Source organism: Anarhichas minor, unplaced genomic scaffold (genome assembly GCF_050575085.1).
Source record: "Anarhichas minor isolate MPS153535 unplaced genomic scaffold, ASM5057508v1 ptg000014l, whole genome shotgun sequence".
Lineage (NCBI taxonomy): Eukaryota > Metazoa > Chordata > Actinopteri > Perciformes > Anarhichadidae > Anarhichas > Anarhichas minor.
This window is the reverse complement of record NW_027466460.1, coordinates 14,568,249-14,588,693: the sequence shown is the minus strand read 5'-3', so window position 1 is coordinate 14,588,693 and position 20,445 is coordinate 14,568,249. Positions and strand designations below refer to the sequence as shown.

Genomic DNA, 20,445 nt, shown 5'->3' with positions numbered 1-20,445 from the left:
AAGCCTTTCATATGACACTTTAGCAGCAACTGATTCTACACTTTATTGCGGGCACTTTTCTAGTTGTGTTTTTTAAGTTGTTTTAAATTCTTGAGTATCATCTGCTGTGTGGGTGAATGAATCAGTGTTTGTTTTTAAATTATCTCATTTGCTGTGGTTTTCTAAAAGTGAACTTCCTGTTCCAGGGAATAACGTTCTCATGATGCATTTTTTTCCTTCATTGCTCATTTTATTCCAGAGAATATTATAACAACACATCTACCTAGGCTTTTAACTCGGCAACAAAACATAGTTGTTTAAATAAAATATATTATTTACAATCTGCAGTATGTCAACTGTTTATTGGCTCAGGTGGTTCTATGACTTGGTTGTGTTGGTTGGCTGGCTGATCTTTGACAAATCCCCAAACGACACGCTGGCTGAGCCTCGCTTTGCTGGTTTGGCCTGAGAAAGACAAAAAAAATATGTAAACGATTAAACCAGTTGTTATACATACAGTAAAGAGAAGCAGTGTATCGAAACTGAACACCCGTCTCACCTGAGACCCATGAGGCTTCCAGCCAATCATGTAGAGGATCTCGAAGGTGGCCGGGATGGACCCGTCCTCGTTACCGTACATCTCTGAAACATTTTCAAACAAACACAGAAAATTATAAGGAAGCAACACTTTTGATCGAGCTAGGCTTGTAGTTCCCCCTGCTTCCAGTCTTTGTGCTAAGCTAATCTTTGTACTGGTTAGAGGCTAACCAGAACTTCATCGCTAAATTGATAAGTGACTTAATGGTTTGATGAAATGGACCATTCTGCATCAGAATCAGAACCATTTTCTGCCAAAGTATGTTGCACATACAAGGAATGTGACCTGGTGGATGGTGCATAACATTAAATGAAATTTACAATAAAATATAAAAATATGGTAAATAAACAAGTATATTATTAAAGTGTCAAGTGCATGATGAGTACTTTTACTTTCAGTACGTAAATGTTCATATTTTTGTAAGTTTTTAAAATGCAGCACTATTATAGGAGTATTGTTAGACTGTGGTATTATTACCTTTACTTAAAGAAAAGACCTGTGTACTTCTACCACCACAGAAAACTGGTATCGTGTGACCCAACAAAGAAAGAAAACAAGGTGCCGAAACCTTCCAAACCTTCGGATCCCACACTGTTCTGAACTGTGAAGTTAACAGGGAAGTGCAGCAGCCGATCCACTCACCTTTATAAATGGCTGCTGCTGCTAATATGGCGTCTCTGTGCAGCAGCGATCTCCTGTTCCAGGCACAGTTACTCTCACCCATGCCTACAGAATATGGAAATAAAAGTTAGCAAATCATGCAGAGTAAAAATGTTGTCAGACTTGGTTTGAAAGGCCTGAAAACCATAAATTCATAGTGAAACACCAGATTTCAATTGAACACATTTTAATATAATGAAATAAATACAACACCACACTTTTCTGATCTCAAACAATGTCAAGAAAAACACATTGTAAGCTGCTCAAACGGTACAGAAACTGCACTGGTGGAACCAATAAAGAGTCTCTCTGCCATTCTAAGAGCTCTTTAATGCTACTTGGAGCTTAACTTCAGCATAAAGCTTTGATATCCAGCTGGATTCAGACTCTGCGGGAGTTTCGGGCCTTACAGTCGACCACTTTAAGACAGTTTGATGTTTGATGAATTAAACAAAGTCACATATTAACACAGAGCGGTTTTTCTTACCTTGAAGGTCGGTCATGACTTCAATGATTCCTGGATACTGAACCTGAACTTCATCAATGTCCTGAAACAGAGTGAAAGACGAGTTTTATTAAATGAGTTAAAACATGTAAAAAAGGACGCACACACGTGTTCTAATATCAACTGTTTTATTTTTTCTATATGAATGTGTCTATGTGACAAAATTTAGTTTAAAAAAAATCTTTTAAAGTTTTAAAACGAAATGAACCAAAACAAGCTTCCAGTGTGTTCACTCAAAGGAACTGGGACAAGTTATGGAGGCTAACTGGGTCTGACAGCGCTGGTGTTTCTCACCACAGTGAGCATGGTGAAGCCGGCCCGGCCCAGCAGGTTGCCCAGGTCTGTGACGGCGGTGTAGGGGGAGATGTGGGGGGAGAAGCCTCCCTCCCTCTCGATCTCGGCGAGCTGGAGGGAGCACCGCAGCTCGTAGAGGGTCTCCCCGCCCACCATCGCCCCGATGAACACCCCGTCCGGCTTCAGCACCTGGTTGATCTGAGTGGAGGAGGAGGAGGAAGAAGAGGAGGATACAGTTACTGTCAATGTAAACAGCTCAATCCTCCAAAAGCTCTGGTATTCACAGAGGCGACTAGCCTCTACAGCGCCGGGCAGCCCACAATCATTCATGATGTTGATGATACGATATCATTCGTTTGTGCTCGGACGACTGAAAGTTTTTCCTCTTTTGATTCTCACCTGTTTGAGAGCTCCAGGCAGGTCGTTGATCCAGTGCAGACTGAAAGAAGAGAGAACTAAAAGTTTAATGATACACACTGTAGACATTAAAAATGCTAAAAACGTGATTTACAGATGCATCAGTGGAGAACATCTACCCGTCTACAGTGTCCTGTAGTTTAGATTAGTGTGGATGCATCTGTTGTTTTGTTTTTGGCCAAAGTGCAGTGACTGCAGTACTTAAGACAGTAACTAGTACTACTAGTACTACCACCATTGGGGGTTTCAGTTTTATTTGCACAATTTAAAAAATACACAAAGAACATAATTAATATACAGTGCAGGAAGAGGCAGAACACCCACTGGGCTTATTTGATGCTTCGACTAAATAATGTTAAAATGTCACAACGTCAAAGAGAAAACAAGACAGAAAACAATCTGACGACATAATAAGAAAAGTTATTAGTGTTGTTTTTAACAGTTCAGACAAAGTAATTGAAGGAGAACGCATTGGGCTCTGGGGATTTGCAATATACTGTATATTTTTCCTTCATTTATGGGGTTTTATGATTATTTAAAAATAATTAAATGAAAAAAAGTATATATATATGTATAAATATACGGTGTATATATACACATACACACAGGATGTATATATACGAGGATGAGTTTAAAAACCCAACAGTCATAAAGAAACGTGTTGATAAAATGGAGAGGATGAGGTAAAAAACAGGACAAAAAGGGTAGGTAAGATTAATTAGTAATGTTTTCTTTTTTGTTTTGAAGTTTATCAGGGAATATAATTATACGTAATTTTGTGAAATATTCATAAAAAAGTCTGGACACCAACTTTTGGCAGTGAAATGGCTTAGCAGCGTCTTCCTCCTACAATGTGGAGAAAAGCTTTAAGCAACATACAGAATGAAGTATTAATCACCTCAAGCTGCTCACCACCAGGTCAAAGGTGTTTTCTTTAAACGGCAGAAACTCCTCGTCAGCAAGAACGTGATGAGTCGGGATTTCGCCCCGTCTCGTTTGTTTCTGAAGATCAGAGACATCAATTAAATTCATATCAGTAGCATCCATTGTTATTCACGGTGTCATCAGTCCAGGATAACTGTAGTAAGTGATCATTCTCACCAGGGTTCCTTCATCTTCTATCAAAAATCACATAATGATCACATAACTGTTGTACACATAGAGGCTTTAAGGAAACCTGCCTCACACTAATGTATACGTGATAGTTTTATGATTCGTTTCAACTCTCACCAGAGCTTTCTCCGAGACGTCTGTGAGGAACAAACGCTCCACGACATCCTGAAACACCAACAAGCACAAAACACAAAGTCACTTGTGGCAAAGCGGGAATAATTTAAGCATTTAACTCAAATAATGGGATTATTTGGGGCACTGAGAACCAGTGTTGCAGCTGAAACTAACACGCGAGTACCCACATGTACAGACTGTACCTTGCTTATATGCTCTGCGATGTGACTTTTTCCACCGCCGATGTCCAGAGCCAGAGGAAACGTCCTGAGAAGACAGGAGAGAAAGCAAACCTGTGTATGAGTGTGTTGGTGTGTGTTTGATTAGAAACCAGATGTCTCGTCATACACTCACCTCGTAATGTCATAGACCCGATCTGCCACTCGACTGCCAACCTGCACAACAAAGACCAAACTTGTGTCACTGTGTTTGTATGGTTAAAGTAAAATGTTCTGTCTAATGAAAACTATTCAAATAAAAACCTCAAAATTATATTTAAAAAATACATTTAAATACTTAGGAATAGCAGCCAATTTTCATACAATGTGTTTATTATAAATAGTTGCCACTTTCTGTCAACCGGCTAATTGATTAATTGACTAACTGTTTCAGCTGTAGGCTACTTGTATAAACTGTTGGGTGGTTTAATTCATAAATAAACGTAATATTTCATAACCTGTTGGTGTGTTTTATGTGTAAAACCTGACATCCTCAACTGTGTACTTAAGTACAGTAAAATAAGATAAGATAAGGGAAATTATGGGGTAAATTAACATGATTACAGCAGCATAGTGGATAGTGCAAACAAGAGACATAGTAAAAAAAACAAGTATAATAAATAAGTAATAAAACAGTAAAGAATATTAAATAGGTAAAAAAAGTAAAAAATCCACAATAACTAAAATATTATACATGCAGACAGAATACTTGTAGTATTGCACAGTGTATTTATATCGCACAGATTTGAACTACTTGAGTAAAGTACTCTGCAGCAGGTGCGTACCTCGTCCCTCAGGTAGTCGTACTGGTCTCCGTCCTGCAGCGACGCTGCCCAGTTCTTCTGCCTCTTCTTCATCTCCCGGTTGAACACGTTCATGGTGCCTTTGCCGCCCGACGCCGACATCCCTCTGCGGGGTTCACACCGCAGTCTGCAGCCGGAGGACGTGATCCAGCTCCGGCTGGCCGAGGAGGAGGCTGCAGGCCAGGAGCCGGCTGCCCGCAGGACTCTCCGACACACTCCGCTGCTCATCGGTTTGCTGCTTCAAGGTCCCAAATTCAGTTGTGAATTTAAAACATTGTTTTACAACAGCTGAGCTGACTTCTTCCTGTCCTCCACACGGAGTGACCTCCTGGAAGAGGAGGAGGGAAAATGTGGAACTGGCTTCAACTGAGCTCGTTGGAAACAATGGAACTGGATCACAGACTGGCTGTATACTGAAAATGTCATTCAATATAAACAATACTTGTACTAATACAAGTAGGGCTAAAACATATTTTTGACAACGGTCAACAATGTGAAGTTTAGTAAATACGTGTTGTAATAGTTTTGATTGATGACATGCAGAGGAAAAGTCATATTTTGGAAACCATATCAGCGAGAAAGTGTTTTTTTGAAGCATCTCAAGCCCCGTCAAGTCTCGTTGTCCCACCTCGCTTGCCGTACCAAGAAAGGGACAGGAAGTTAGAAAGGGCACCAAAGCGTTGCATGCTGGGAAAACACGTGTAGCAGAACACCAGAGAGGTATCTGTACATTTTTTCGTTAGTTTTTAAATTTTAAATGCTGTTTAAACTCATTTATCATGTATTTTCGGATGTATGTGTTAAGTATTGTGGGTAGTTTCAGCAGCTGGCTGGTTTTCCCGCCGTTACTGTCCGTCTTCTCCGTTCGGACATTTTGTTTGCATGTTGTTTACTGAAACTGAACACATTATTTAAAATAACAGGGTTGTAAACGGCTGAACAGGTCTCCCAGTGAATGGGATGTTTAAATACTCCACTACAAGTATACGTCTTTACGTATGAAAAGTAAAAGTAGTCAGAGTGCAGTAAAATGTTACCTGTCTCTGTTTTGTTTTTATATCTGATTAATGGATTAATATCACTGCTGCATTAATGTGTATGTTGCTTTTTCCTGCTGTAGATGTTTTTAACTCCTTTACATCCTGTTGTCTAGTTTAACCTTCATCAAAGCATCATATTCTATAAGATCATCATGTGTTCGTAGCGTCTCTGTCCTGTGAGAACTGTATCTTCTCAACACATAAAGGAACATTTCATCCTTCAGTTCATCACAAACATTCAACATCAACACATCTGGAGATACGAGGTTTAAACTGGACAGGAAGGAGATGAAAAACTAACTAAAGCTGTCAGACGAATGTAGTGAAGTAGAAAGTACAATATTTACCTCTGAGATGCACAAGGAGTACTTACGTTCTCACTCAGGATTAAATCTGTGTAGGTTCCACCAACACCAAAACAATACTTTTTTCAATAACTTACTCCAGATATATGAACATGGTTTACATATAATAAAAGATGCTAAAAGTTCTCAATTCTTAAATATTATATAAACACAAGCTTGTCTGTCTGCTCTTTGGTGTTGTGGAGGTAGTGTACAGTGGGTTTATCAGAAAACAGCTGCTGGAAACAGACACTAAAATCAAACAAAAAATCCTTTAGAGGCTGAGTAAAGGATCAACAATTTGTTGGAATCAAGATGCACATGATACGAGAAAGAGGCTCTGTGCTTGTTGTCCATGTAACCTAACAATATGTCCCGTTCTTATTTGTCAGGTGACACTTGAAGTTTGCCACCATGTCGTCCAAAAAGAAGCCGGACGGCGATGACCGCTTCCTCCGGGTGCAGAAGGATCCCAGGTTCTGGGAAATGCCCGAGAGAGAACGCAAAATCAAGATCGACAAGCGTTTCCAGTCCATGTTTCACGACGACCGCTTCAAGGTGAAGAACACGGTGGACAAACGAGGCCGGCCCATCACCCAAACCTCCACGGAGGACCTGAAGCGCTTCTACAAACTCTCTGACTCAGAGGACGAGGAGGACGTGAAGAGCAAGAAGTCGGCAGAGGGCAAGAAAAAGAAAAAAGGGAAGGAGAAGCTGGTGAAGCTGGTGAAGGCTGACGGAGAGGCCAAGAGAGGAGAAGCAGTGCAGAGAAGAGATGTTGAGGGAGAGGAGGCTGAACGAGGCGTCAGAGTGGTTGAAGAGGGTGAGTAGATGTTTCTGGTGCAAGCTGAGCAAACGAGCACAGATTCTTTATTTCAACCAGCTACATGTCGTCAGCTCCACTAATCGAATCTGTGCTCATTTGCTTTTTTGCATGAAGTTGAATCTGATTTAGAAAAGCGTTTATGAAGTCTTGATTAGTCAACAACATTTACACTCGAGCGGTCGTTGGCAGTCAAATTCTTCAATGTAATGTACTGTGTATGAAATAGAATAAAAGAAAATAGAATTCTGTTGTTGAATCTAGATGTCTCAACTCCATCAAACGTACTTTCATTTCTATTTCATTTCATTGGTGCCTTTTGTGTTAATGCTAAATTTGGTCTTTAAAATACTTTTAGAAATACAAGTTGTTGTATTTTAGCAGAAACTCAGAACTGAATTCACTTAAATATCTATTTATATATTTATTGAGCACGATGTGGCCTGTTTTACTCGCATCGTGCCGCCGGACTGTCTGTCTGTGCGATAGTGCAGCTTGAATGCTCCACACATCTGCAAGAATAAGCAGCTTCAATGATCTCTTAGTTGTTTTAGTATCCGTACAGTTCATCCTCACTGCGGCTGTAACACATTTTATTATTTTACGCAGAAGATAAAAAGGACGAGGTGAAGAAATCTGCAGAGGATGATGATGACCTGGGAGACAGTGTGACAGACGACAGTGAAGATGACGATGATGATGATGCAGACGATGCAGATGCAGAAGAAGAGAGCGATGTGGGGAGTGGCTCAGATTCGGAGGAGGAGTCCGGGCTGGATTCAGAGGACAGTGACAGCGAACCGGATCTGGCCAGAGGTAAAGGAAACGTAGAGACCAGCTCGGATGAAGACGACGACGATGTGGACGCCATCCTGAAGAAAGAGGAAGAGGATATCGAGCACGACTGGGGAGAGCTGGCCAAAGACGCCCAGCGGAGCGACGAGGTGAGGCGGCGCCTGGTGGAAGAGGACGTTCTGCTCACCTGAACAGGAAAAGCCTTCATCGCTCTTTAACTGTGCTTGTGTTTTCTGTATGTTCGCGTGTCAGGTTTCTACCCGACTGGCCGTCTGCAACATGGACTGGGACCGGATCAAAGCCAAAGACCTGCTGGCTCTGCTCAACTCCTTCATACCTAAAGGAGGAGCCGTGCTGTCTGTGAAGGTAAAGCCAGTCAATATCGCTTCACCAAACAGGTGAAGGGTGTCTGCCAGAGAGATAAACAGCAGTGCATTCTGGGTATCGTCTTAGGTCTACCCGTCAGAGTTTGGGAAGGAAAGGCTGAAGGCGGAGGAGACTCAGGGACCGCTGGAGCTGAGAGCTCTGCCCGATGACTCGGAGGACGACAACGAGGAGGAGAAGTAAGACGCAGCTGGCTTTTGTTACTTAGGAGGACTAACCGTTTCCGAATTCCGAAATTATTGTGCCAGAAATCCATCTCTGCTTCTAGAGGTTCATGTTTTTTTTCTCTCTGTGTGTGTGTGTGTGTCTCTCTCTCTCTGTCTCTTTCTCTCCTCTCTCTCTGTGTGTGTGTGTGTGTCTCTCTCCTCTCTCTCTCTCTCTCTCTCTCTCTCTCTCTCTCTGTGTCTGTCTCTCTCTCTCTCTCAGAGGTTACAGGGAGAAGATGCGTAACTACCAGTTCAAGCGGCTGAAGTATTTCTACGCCGTGGTGGAGTGTGACTCGGCCGACACCGCTGCTAAAGTCTACCAGGAGTGTGACGGCTACGAGTACGAGAGCAGCTGCTCCGTCCTGGACCTCCGGTGAGAGGAGAAGGAATACGAAACTGACTTCCTGAAACTATTCTGGAAAAGCATATATTTAAATTTACTATCAATCCTTTTGTTTGAACAGGTTTATTCCCGATGAAGTCAAGTTTGACGAGGAGCCCCGAGACGTGGCGACGGACGTGAACCTCTTGACCTACACGCCCAAACTGTTCACCTCCTCTGCAAACGCAACGTCAAAGGTAAGAAGAAGTTACTTCACTGTCGGGAAAATATATTGTTAGGGGCTAAGTTACCCAGCAGTATATAAAGTAATTCAAAAAATCTAATCTAAACTAATGTGTGCGAGTCTGTGTTTAACCAATCAGGTGCAGCTAACGTGGGACGAGACGGACAACGACCGCGTGACCGCCCTGAACAGGAAGTTCAACAAGGACGAGCTGCTGGCCATGGACTTCAACGCCTACCTGGCCTCCTCCAGCGGAGAAGAGGAGGAGGGCGAAGAAGGACGCTTTGTGTTTGGAGAGCAGGAGAGTGAAGACGACGACGTCGCGACAGCAGAGGGTGAGACCGGCCACTCGAGACGCATCACTGAGGAGACAAGCGACAGCATTCAAACGTGTGTTGTGACTCTTTGATGAGACGAAGCAGCGCTGATGTCTGTCTTGTTCCTGTTGTAGCGAAACAGACAGAGGAGCCCTTCGTGGAGAATAAACTGCAGAAGGAAGAGAAGAAGAAGAAGAAAGGCGAGCAGCAGATCTCCAAGTACAGAGAGCTGCTGAAAGGCATCCAGGTGAAAGAGAAGAAGCTGCACGAGGACAGAGACATGGAGATGGAGATCACCTGGGTGCCAGGTACGAGGAGACGTGTGAAGCAGGGTTATTAAAGCTGCGTCTGTGTTTTTATAGTCTCCAGTGTTTTCATCAGTGACCTGTTAGACCAAAGAGTGCATATGACTATGAGTGTTTGCGTTACAGTAAACAAACGGGTGTGGAAGTCCTCAGTTAGCAGCAGCTTTTGAGCTCTAGGTGGTTTATTAATTGTGCATTTGTATCTGTCTGCAGGACTGAAGGAGACGACGGAGCAGCTGGTGAAGAAGAAGCTGGAGGGAAAGGAGAAGCTGACGCCCTGGGAGGGGTTCCTGCAGAAGAAGAAAGACAAGAAGAAGCAGAAGAAGTCTCAAAGCAAAGAGGTAAGAGGAACTGTCCTCCAACACAAACGGCACTTCACGGTCAATAACAGCGGCCTGTTGAACGCACAAAGAATGCATCGGCATCCCTCTCGTCATGCTGTTTTATAAATGTCCATCATTGAGGACAAACGTGCACGAGTCTCATTTCCACTCCCACAGCTGGTTATGAATGGACGGAGAAATGCTCCCGAACATCCGTCGATGGGGAAAAAAGTTTCACAGACGTGTCGTGTCAGCGAGGTTCTCTAAGAGCGGCTGAACTATGAACTATACACACATTGTTAATGTATCGGATCTCTTTATTTAGCGTCCTAGAACAGAACAGGTAAAGGAACATGCTGTCCGTGTAACCGCAGCTAACGGTTCATTCATAGCGCGCATGTTGAAACAGACGTCTTCACAAACGAGGAGGCGATGGCTCAAATGTAAATACAAAGTGATGATGTAATTCATCGCTCATAAATAATGATTTTACGGTTCCCTCTGCGGTTTCAATAATCCGTTTTCTATTTTCTTTTGCATCAGGGAGAGGATGAGGAGGAGCTCAGTGACGAAGACCTTCCTCCAGACGTCGATCTCAGTGACCCCTTCTTCGCCGAGGAGCTCGCCGCTACAGGTGATCAATGCCGTCGATCACAGTCTCATGCTCTAGTTATTAATATAATAAAGCAACAATGGAAAACAATACACAGTTTCTATAGACAAAATAACTGTTTCTGTTAATGTTACAGTTTACTTTATATTCACAGTTAATCCTCGTTGTTGTTCCACATGCATTCTAGTCTTATAGAATTAAACAACAAGAACATGATTTAAATGTTGCAGCAGATCAAATGCCATTTAAACGAGCTATTCAGCTCAGGTCTGGTGTTAATTAGTGAGTGTGGAAGTGGAAAGGTGCTCAAGTTGCTTCCCAAATCTACATTATTATGGACATTCCTCCACATTTCTCCAACCATGCATTATATTTAATGTCTATGTGGTCAGATGCATCTGAGACATTATAACAAGAGCACGCTGACACTGAAACAAAGCTCTTCTGAAAAACTCACGTTGATCTCGTGTACGTAGATTTGAACATAAACTCATTCTTGATCTTTGCTTATTATAAGTTGGTACAGTTTTGAGTTTAGATTATTATTTAGTTCAGCAGCATGTTGATGCTGAGCCACGTTAATGATCAGTGTTGTCTGATGTGTTTGCAGACATGAAGAAGAAACAGAAGTGGGGGAAGAAGAAGAAGAAGCAGAAGGAAGAGCGGACAGCCGAGGAGGCAGAGGAGCTGGAGAAACAAAAGGTCAGAGTTCAGTTCCCAAATCACCACAGCTGTAGACCCGAGCGCCGACCACCTCTGAACCCGTGTTTGTGTGTGTGTGTGTGTGCAGGCAGAGATGGCTCTGCTGATGGAGGACGACGGCAACGAAGCCAAACACAAACACTTCAACTACGACAAGATCGTGGAGCAGCAGAACCTGAGCAAGAAGAAGAGGAAGAAGCTGCTGAAGAAGGGCGAGGAGCCGGCGGAGGGCGATGAATTCCAGGTCTGTGCAATGAGAAGCATGTGTTGTTGTGCTGGACCGGTACTTAAAAACATACTGTCGGGACCACCGGTTCACCCTAAATTATGAAACACAAGCAAATATCTTTTAATTTGTGGTGCTTTACCGAAGCCCCCCCCCCCTCCTCTTAGTTTATAAACACACACATAAGCATTAATGTGTGTTTAGTTCAACGCTTCCTTCATAACATCAGACATTTGCATGCTGTGCAGCTTCTTTTTTATAAGATATAAGTACAAGTCCTCCTGCAGGCACCCTTAGGTGGTGGCTGCTGTATAAAAGTCTAATGAATGCCGACATAGTAAAACACAGTGGGGAGTCTGCTCGCTCTGTTAAATGGATGAAACATACAGAAGTACGGTGATTTAAATGTCTCCTGACCTGTGTCCTTATGTTCTGTGTGTCCAGGTGGACGTTAAAGACACTCGTTTCCAGGCCATGTTCACCTCCCACCTGTTCAACCTGGACCCGTCCCACCCCAACTACAAGAAGACCAACGCCACGCAGAGCATCCTGGTTGAGAAGCAGCGCAGACGAGGGGAGGAGGAGCGGCGGCGGACGGAGGACGCGCTGAGCACCGAGGCTGGCAAACAGGAAGTGGAAAATGACTCTAGCGCTCCGGCGGAGGAGGGCACCTCGAAGAAATCCATGGACCCCGGTTTGTCTCTGCTCATCAAGTCCATCAAAAGCAAAACGGAGCAGTTTCAGGCTCGGAAGAAGCAGAAGCTCATGTAGGTTTGACTCACTTTCACAAGAAAGCGGACCGAGACTCTGGTTCAACACGGTCTCCAGAGGACAAATACCACGAGATGAGGAATCAAGCACGATGTTTTTAGTAGAAACTGAATCCTGCTGCATCAGATCATGTTGAAATGTTTTGTTACACATAGAAAATCTGTTTAGTGAAAACATTCTTCAGTCCACTTTTACAAAGTTATTTAAAAGTCCTTGTAGAGAACGGATCGATTGAGCCTCATGCAAGAACAAGAAGCACAACAGATTCCTCAATTTAATATTCAGTGTTTTTTCTTAAGGTCGTGTGGTTCCGACCCGTCAGACGTCATTAGAGGGAGATGTTTTGTTTGCATATTCTGACAGCCTCTTAATTCTAGTCTCCTGTAGTTAAACACAGTGAGACGTCTTCTCTCTACGCCACGTCAGTTTCACGAGTCGCATTCTTCCCGTTATACTTTCATATCAAATCAATAATTTAAAGATATAGTTCATATTTTTTAACCAGGACCTCCAGTATTCGGATCAAGTAGCTAGTTTTAGGAGATTCAATCAGTGTGTCAGATGCACATTTAGGTCAAAATAAGGAGACATCAAATGTTGAAAGACTCACATGGACGTCCCCATCATTCCCTCTTTGTTTCCTTCCATGACAGCAGTGCTATTAACATCTTCAAACCGTTTCCAACATATTCAGAATAACACTTTGGTCCACTAATGCGACGGCTGGCGATGTTAATTCATCATGTTTTCGTCTGCTGACATCAGACTTGAAGTATTTACTCACATTTTTGTGAATAAAACTTCCCACAATTGGAGCACATCGTGGAAGCTTTGTATTGCAATTGAATGGGTTTAGATCAGGCTGACGAGAAGAACCCAAGAACCTCATGAACAGCTGGTTGTAATTAATCGGGCTGAAACGAGTCAGTTGGAACGCTCTTGCATGAGGCCCATTATCTGTTGATTTAATTAATTTACAAACATAATTGATGTTGTAGATTGGTCCTTAGATTTGACGTAACATCAGACACACAGAAAATATAACTTCACACACAAATTCCTGATTTTTGCAGCTAAATATGAAATGGTGTTTTGATGAGTGGGAATACTAAAGCCTTGATCTACAGTTCATTCAACCCATGCTGCAAATTAGTTTCCACATGACGGCACGTCTGCGTAAAAGGTGTGTTTTTTTAACTTTGAGGACAGTTTACAGAAAACAGTAAAAACCTGTGCAGCTTTTCTATCTGCAATATTTACCTGTTTTTAATTGCAGAATTAAAGGAAGACAAGTCAGTGGCTTGATTAGCAACATGAAGTCAAAGGCACTTAATCAGGTGCTGTTTGAAGTGTCTCTTCTATGCAAGTACTAACATCTAAAGTACAGCAGCATCAGTTCAAAGGATGCTCTCTGCAGATACAGACATCGGCTTCTCGTGCCTCATTCTGCCTCTAAGCTGAATTTTATTTAAAGTGTCACCCTGTTGTAATTGGTCGCCGTGCTGTCTGAACATCTTGATGGTATGTGACCACTCACACCTGAGCCGTATAGAAAACATGAGGTCTTAAGGAGGCCGAATACTTGTCATGTCTGAAAGGGGCTTTTAATCAGTGACGTGGTCTTGATTTGGCTCCTGCGGTCCGGGGTACTCGAACACAGCGGCCGCCCCCATCCCGGTCCCGATGCACATGGACACCACGCCGTACGCCCTGCAGACACAAGAGAGGAGCGCTAAGTCAACGCGCGCGTCGGTAAGAAGAACGGCGGTTGTTTTGCGGGTTTGAGACGAACCTCCTGCCTCTGCGTCTGAGCTCGTTGAGCAGCGTCACCACCTGTCGCGCTCCGGTGCAGCCCAGAGGGTGACCCAGAGCGATGGCGCCCCCGTTAGGGTTCACCTTCTCCAGCGGGATCCCCAGCTTCTCCACGCAGTACACCACCTGAGCCACAGCAAAGGGTCAACCAAAACACTCACGTATACTGCACCCCAACGCCTGTTATCTCCTCAGCGTGGTTAGTTTCTACTGTTTCGACAGAGTCTTAAGCTTTGTTGCGCTTGTGTACGTGTAGCGAGATAAAAACAAAGTGACTTATCTCCTTAAACAGAAACCACATTACCGTCTGAACTCACCTGACTGGCAAAAGCCTCGTTGATTTCAAACACGTCGATGTCGGCCACAGTTAGTCCTGAGGGAGGAAAGAGTTTCATCAACTCGGCTGCATAAACCGCTAATTGACGAGAGTACTTTCAGGATGATTAAATACTAATAACTATATTTACTATTGTTCTGACCAACAGCAGAACATCTACTATGAGAACTTCCAGTTTTACACACTAAATATAACACGGAGGCAGTGGTGGAAGAAGATCTTTTTGTTAAATAAAAGTATTAATACTACAGTGTAGAAATACTACGAGTAAACGTCCTGCGTTAAAAATGTTACTGAAGTAAAAGCACAAAAGTATTAGCATCAAAATGTATTATTACCAACAGTACGCCCAGAATACATTATTATATAATAATGTGTTCATCACTTTAAAAGTTGCAGCTTGTAAACGTGGGGCTTTTTAAAAATGTATTTATATATTTTTAAAACATCATTTTATTTGTTGATATTTTGTATTACTCTCCATTTAATTTAAGTTGAACAAATAAATGTAGTGCCCTAAAAAGTAGAATATTTCCCTCTGACATGTAGAAGTATAAAGTACAGCATAAAATGAAAATACTTGAGTACAGTACTTGAGTAAATGTTTACACACACACGTCTTACCAGCCTGCTCCAGAGCTGCGGGGATGGCGAATGCTGGTCCTATACCCATAACATCCGGGGGGACCCCCACCACCGCACTGGCCCTCAGGACCCCCAGGACCGGCAGACCCAGAGCCTCGACCGCAGACCTGCGACCAATCAGCACGGCCGCCGCCCCGTCGCTCAGCTGGCTGGCGTTACCTGCAGACACAACACTTCGTTTTCAGAGTCGGCAGCGGCCGGGAGAGGTGAGCGCGTTCAGCCGCCGGTGAAGCAGACCGACCTGCTGTGGAGCTGCCGTCGGGTTTGAAGGCCGGCCGCAGTTTGCTCAGTCCCGCCAGAGTCGTTCCCGCTCTGATCCCGTCGTCCTCGGAGACCACCGCCTCGCGCTCGTTGCCCTGCTCGTCCACACACCTGACGGTGACGGGAACGATCTCCTGCCGGAACAGACCCGTGCTCTGCGCCCGGGCCGCTCTGTGTGAAGCAGGTTAAATGTGTTGGTGTCCTGTCACAAATATCACCCATTACATCACCCATTATAATAATAATAATTATGCATTAAATATATATATATATATACACATCTCCTGCAGAGGCATCAGTAAGGTCTATTAGTAAGATAATCAATGCATTAATTAGGAAAGGTTTCATGACATAAAATACTGACATTTTTCCTGATGTATAATAATATAACTTTTTATTCTAACATATTAAGGACTTACTTTACTTTTTTTAATGACATTTTTATAAAATGCTTTATTATGACTTATTTATGAGGTTTTTATAATAGACTATACTAAAACCTGCTTTTACAATAATGCATGAGTATTAATCTAATAAGTCACAGGGGACATTCTTATGCTTTTAATACTTTAAGTACATTTTCCTGATACCCTATTACTGATCATTTTATCCCATTAGACGTTTGAGTGAAACTGTCATAATTAGAATACAAATTCTTGAGTTACGGCCAAAAACGTGTTTTGTGACGACATAGTGACCTCTGACCACCAAACTTGATTAAGTTCATCCCTGCACGTTTGTGCCAAAGTTGAAGACATTGCCCAAAGGTCTTCCTGAGAAATAGCGGTCACGAGAAAGGGACGGAGGAACGGACGGACGGACGGACAGCCTGAACAGCACGGAGGCACAAAAACTTTGACTCGCTCACTTCTGCTGAGAACTGAGAGCGAAGGCGTCCTGCTTTTCTCTGGAGACCCCGAATCTCTCTGCGACGTTCTCTGAGGTGATGCTGTAAAAACAAAGAACATTAGTTGCCAACATTATGTAGTTGCAATAGACATTCAGTTTGGGATTATAGCTTTCGATTGAAAGTCAGTGACCTTCAGTTAAAACACAGTATTCTGCAGCATGTGGTCTGTTGTGTGAGCAGCAGAGGTCTCACCCCATCGGGATGATGCAGTCTCTGGCTTTGTCGACGGCCGTCATTCTGGAGCTCAAATCCCCTGGATCTCCTACCTCACGCAGAGACATGCTCTCCACGCTGACACACACACACACACACACACACACACACACACACACACACACACACACACACACACACACACACACACACACACACACACACACACACACACACACACACACACACACACACACACACACACACACACACACACACACACACACACACACACACACACGCGCAGTGTAAAAAACTGTTGATTTTAACTATCTTTTTACAGCCTGAATGATTAAGAAACGTACCCACAGGCGAGGCCCAGGTCAATGGACCTGCTCCGGATGGCTCCTGCACAAACAGCGTTACAAACAGAGTAAACACACGGTGTAGTTATATATTTATATTTATATATATATATATATATATATACGCGATGATTGAGGAGTTTGTACCTGCGATGTTGAACAGAGCCTGCAGTCCGGAGGAGCACTGTCGGTTGACGGTGTAGGTGGGTACCGTCTCTGGAAAGCCGCTGAAACGAAGACAGAGCCGTGAGACACACTGTGACTGAATGACGGAGGAAGAGCGTGTGAATCAGTGATGATGATGATGTCTGACCTGAGGAACTGAGCCACCCTGGCCATCAGAGCACCGGCACCGGGCTGCAGCACGTTGCCTGCGGACAGCAACACACACAGGTCAACGAAGAGTGCATTAGCCTGTCAGTATTCCCATAATGTCTTAATATATAATATATCTTAATATGTTTTATATGTTAAAACCTTTTAATTCATTGATGTCTGCCTCATGAACTTGTTTCACAACCAGTGGCAGAAGAAGTACTCAGTAGCAACAACACAGTGTAGAAACACTGTTAAAAGTAAAAGTCTTGCATTTAAAATCTTACTCCAGCAAAAGTACAGAAGTATTAGCATCAAAATGTACTTATACTTAAGTACCACCATAAAAAGTACTTGCAAGGCAGCTTGGTCCGTTTCAGAATAATGTGTATTAAACCACTGGATTATAATTATTGATGCATTCACGTGTTCATCACTTTAATGTTGCAGCTGGTAAAGACGGAGCTCATTTTAACTAGTGCATGTAAAGCTGGGTGCTTTGTGAAGTTCAACAAGAGATCACTAAAGTGTTCTGCAAAGTAACTAAAGTTATGAAATAAATGCAGTAAAGTATAAAGTACAATATTTATCTGTGAGAAGTAGAAGTATAAAGTAGCATACAATGAAAACACCACTCAAATGAAGTACAAAGTTGTACTTAAGATCAGTACTTGAGTAAATGTACTTAGTTACTTTCCATTTCACAATGCAGAGCAGTTTTATAGACATCTGAAGAATTAACATTAAATCAAATATTAAATTAGTATTTCAGTCGACGCCCACAACATGACGTCGGTCAAAGAACGACGTAGAGAAATTAAGTCTCGTCTCACCGACACAAACGTCTCCCAGCTTGTCGGGTGAAAGGCCAACATCTGTGAGCACAGCTGTCATCACTGCACTCAGCAGCTCGTCAGGCGTCGTGACCTGCAGGCGAACGGAAGGGTTTAATTATATCAGTTCTCTCTGCAGCACGGTAGTAGTGAAGTTATTCTCAGCTTCCTGCACTAAAAGTACAGAAGTATCATCAGCTTCATGTTGTAAAAGTACTCGTGCAGTGAAACGTCTCCTGTGACTGACATCTGGTTCTGTGTGACATTATTAGAGAGCAGTGTGTGTTGTTATTAAAGCTGCTCAGAGTGGAACTAGTGTGAGCTACTTTATAAGCTACTATGGTCCTGTGGTTCCCAACCTAAGGGTCGGGCCCCTCCAAAGTGTCACCAGATGCATCTGAGGGGTCGTGAGATGATTTACGTGAAAGAAAGGAAAGAAGAAGAAATAAATAAGTTCACATACACAAATTTGTTTTCAGTCTTTGGATTTTCCACTGAACTTTGATTTCTTTGAGTAAAATATTGAATAGTTTGACCTCAGCTTAATCATTAGTTTATTTGCAGAAACCAGTGTTTGAATGTAACTAAGTGCATTCACTTGAGTATGACTAAAATAATCCTTTATTAGTCCCTTAGTGGCAGAAATTTACAGGATTACAACAGCATAGTGCAAACAAGAGACATAGTAAAAAACAAAAAACAATTATAATAAATAAGTAAATAAGTAATAAAACAGTAAATAATATGAAATAAGTAAAACAAGTAAAAAATCCACAATAACTAAAATATATATACAGAGAGAATAATTGTAGTATTGCACAGTGTATTTATATTACAAGTAAAGGATCATACTACTTCTTCCACTTCTACAGTTGGTTGTTTTCCTCCCTGAATCAGCTTCATGAACCAGTTAACGTTACCGTAAACGCTCCTCTCTTCGCTTTAAAGTTACCTTAAATGCTCCCCTCTTCGCTTTAAAGTTACCTTAAACGCTCCTCTCTTCGCTTTAAAGTTACCTTAAACGCTCCCCTCTTCGCTTTAAAGTTACCTTAAACGCTCCCCTCTTAGCTTTAAAGTTACCTTAAACGCTCCCCTCTTCGCTTTAAAGTTACCTTAAACGCTCCCCTCTTCGCTTTAAAGTTACCTTAAACGCTCCCCTCTTCGCTTTAAAGTTACCTTAAACGCTCCCCTCTTCGCTTTAAAGTTACCTTAAACGCTCCCCTCTTCGCTTTAAAGTTACCTTAAACGCTCCCCTCTTCGCTTTAAAGTTACCTTAAACGCTCCTCTCTTCGCTTTAAAGTTACCTTAAACGCTCCTCTCTTCGCTTTAAAGTTACCTTAAATGCTCCCCTCTTCGCTTTAAAGTTACCTTAAACGCTCCCCTCTTCACTTTAAAGTTACCTTAAACGCTCCCCTCTTCGCTTTAAAGTTACCTTAAACGCTCCTCTCTTAAAGTTACCTTAAACGCTCCTCTCTTAAAGTTACCTTAAACGCTCCTCTCTTAAAGTTACCTTAAACGCTCCTCTCTTAAAGTTACCTTAAACGCTCCTCTCTTAAAGTTACCTTAAACGCTCCTCTCTTAAAGTTACCTTAAACGCTCCTCTCTTCGCTTTAAAGTTACCTTAAACGCTCCTCTCTTCGCTTTAAAGTTACCTTAAACGCTCCTCTCTTCGCTTTAAAGTTACCTTAAACGCTCCTCTCTTCGCTTTAAAGTTACCTTAAACGCTCCTCTCTTCGCTGTAAAGTTACCTTAAACGCTCCTCTCTTCGCTTTAAAGTTACCTTAAATGCTCCCCTCTTCGCTTTAAAGTTACCTTAAACGCTCCCCTCTTAGCTTTAAAGTTACCTTAAACGCTCCTCTCTTAAAGTTACCTTAAACGCTCCTCTCTTAAAGTTACCTTAAACGCTCCTCTCTTAAAGTTACCTTAAACGCTCCTCTCTTAAAGTTACCTTAAACGCTCCTCTCTTAAAGTTACCTTAAACGCTCCTCTCTTAAAGTTACCTTAAACGCTCCTCTCTTAAAGTTACCTTAAACGCTCCTCTCTTAAAGTTACCTTAAACGCTCCTCTCTTAAAGTTACCTTAAACGCTCCTCTCTTCGCTTTAAAGTTACCTTAAACGCTCCTCTCTTCGCTTTCCCGATAGCCGTCCTCCGTCCGTGCACCACCACCACGTCCTCCAGACTGCTGCTCCCCGCAGATCTGCACTCCGACAAGTGGCCCGAGATGATTTTTATTCTGTGCATGTCGACACTAAAATAAAACTAGAGTTTAATCTGCGACGTTAACGCGGCTGCAAACGGCCTGTTTAGTTTGTACTTCGCTCTCAGCTGTCCACTGGCAGGATGGAAAGCGCGGAGGGACAAACAGCAGCAAATCGAGTCCGAGCGGTTTTTATCTGCGTTGTGTCCGACTGAAACATTTCCGGTTCCGGTTTACTTCCCTAGATGTATTTGATGCAACATTAGTAATACTACGAAGAAATACGCTGTAGTACTGCAGTGTAGAAATACACGGTTACAAGTCCTGCATTCAACGTTTTTACTGAAGTAGATTAAATGTACAAAAAGTATGAGCATCAAAATATGCTTAAACTATAAAGAGTAAAAGTACTCATTGATGTAACATTAGTAATACTTCAACAATACCAATAATACCACACTGTAAAAATACTCTGTTACATGTAAAAGTCCTGCATTGAC

At 42.6% G+C, this 20,445-nt stretch overlaps 3 protein-coding genes across 4 annotated transcripts; 1 reads left to right on the top strand and 2 right to left on the bottom strand.

Annotated features, from left to right (window-relative positions):
• Positions 1–207: 207 nt before the first annotated feature.
• Positions 208–6,267, bottom strand: ndufaf5 (NADH:ubiquinone oxidoreductase complex assembly factor 5). 2 transcript variants are annotated; one of them, XM_076091699.1, is made up of 11 exons: positions 4,684–6,267; positions 4,035–4,075; positions 3,884–3,947; positions 3,684–3,731; positions 3,352–3,455; positions 2,436–2,475; positions 2,037–2,234; positions 1,725–1,785; positions 1,220–1,303; positions 539–621; positions 208–444 (listed from the first exon to the last, which is right to left on the bottom strand). In XM_076091699.1, exons 1-11 carry the CDS (start codon positions 4,927–4,929, stop codon positions 358–360), a joined length of 1,056 nt encoding a protein of 351 aa, XP_075947814.1. In that variant the 5' UTR covers positions 4,930–6,267; the 3' UTR covers positions 208–357. The 2 variants fall into 2 exon arrangements, with proteins under 2 accessions (XP_075947814.1, XP_075947815.1); XM_076091700.1 differs by lacking the exons at positions 3,684–3,731; positions 3,884–3,947; positions 4,035–4,075; positions 4,684–6,267 and having other exon boundaries at positions 2,436–2,491; positions 3,352–3,430.
• Positions 5,357–13,434, top strand: esf1 (ESF1 nucleolar pre-rRNA processing protein). The gene is made up of 14 exons (XM_076091690.1): positions 5,357–5,421; positions 6,478–6,908; positions 7,518–7,852; positions 7,956–8,069; positions 8,157–8,266; positions 8,514–8,666; positions 8,758–8,872; positions 8,999–9,194; positions 9,311–9,484; positions 9,695–9,822; positions 10,348–10,438; positions 11,028–11,119; positions 11,208–11,363; positions 11,790–13,434. The coding sequence occupies exons 2-14, from the start codon at positions 6,500–6,502 to the stop codon at positions 12,114–12,116; spliced, it is 2,400 nt and encodes a 799-aa protein (XP_075947805.1). The 5' UTR covers positions 5,357–5,421; positions 6,478–6,499; the 3' UTR covers positions 12,117–13,434.
• Positions 12,199–20,126, bottom strand: acaa1 (acetyl-CoA acyltransferase 1). Its single transcript, XM_076091698.1, has 12 exons — positions 19,858–20,126; positions 17,748–17,841; positions 16,913–16,970; positions 16,747–16,826; positions 16,600–16,642; positions 16,274–16,372; positions 16,040–16,120; positions 15,152–15,342; positions 14,890–15,069; positions 14,246–14,301; positions 13,909–14,054; positions 12,199–13,826 (listed from the first exon to the last, which is right to left on the bottom strand). Exons 1-12 carry the CDS (start codon positions 19,987–19,989, stop codon positions 13,721–13,723), a joined length of 1,266 nt encoding a protein of 421 aa, XP_075947813.1. The 5' UTR covers positions 19,990–20,126; the 3' UTR covers positions 12,199–13,720.
• Between the last annotated feature and the right edge of the window lie 319 nt (positions 20,127–20,445).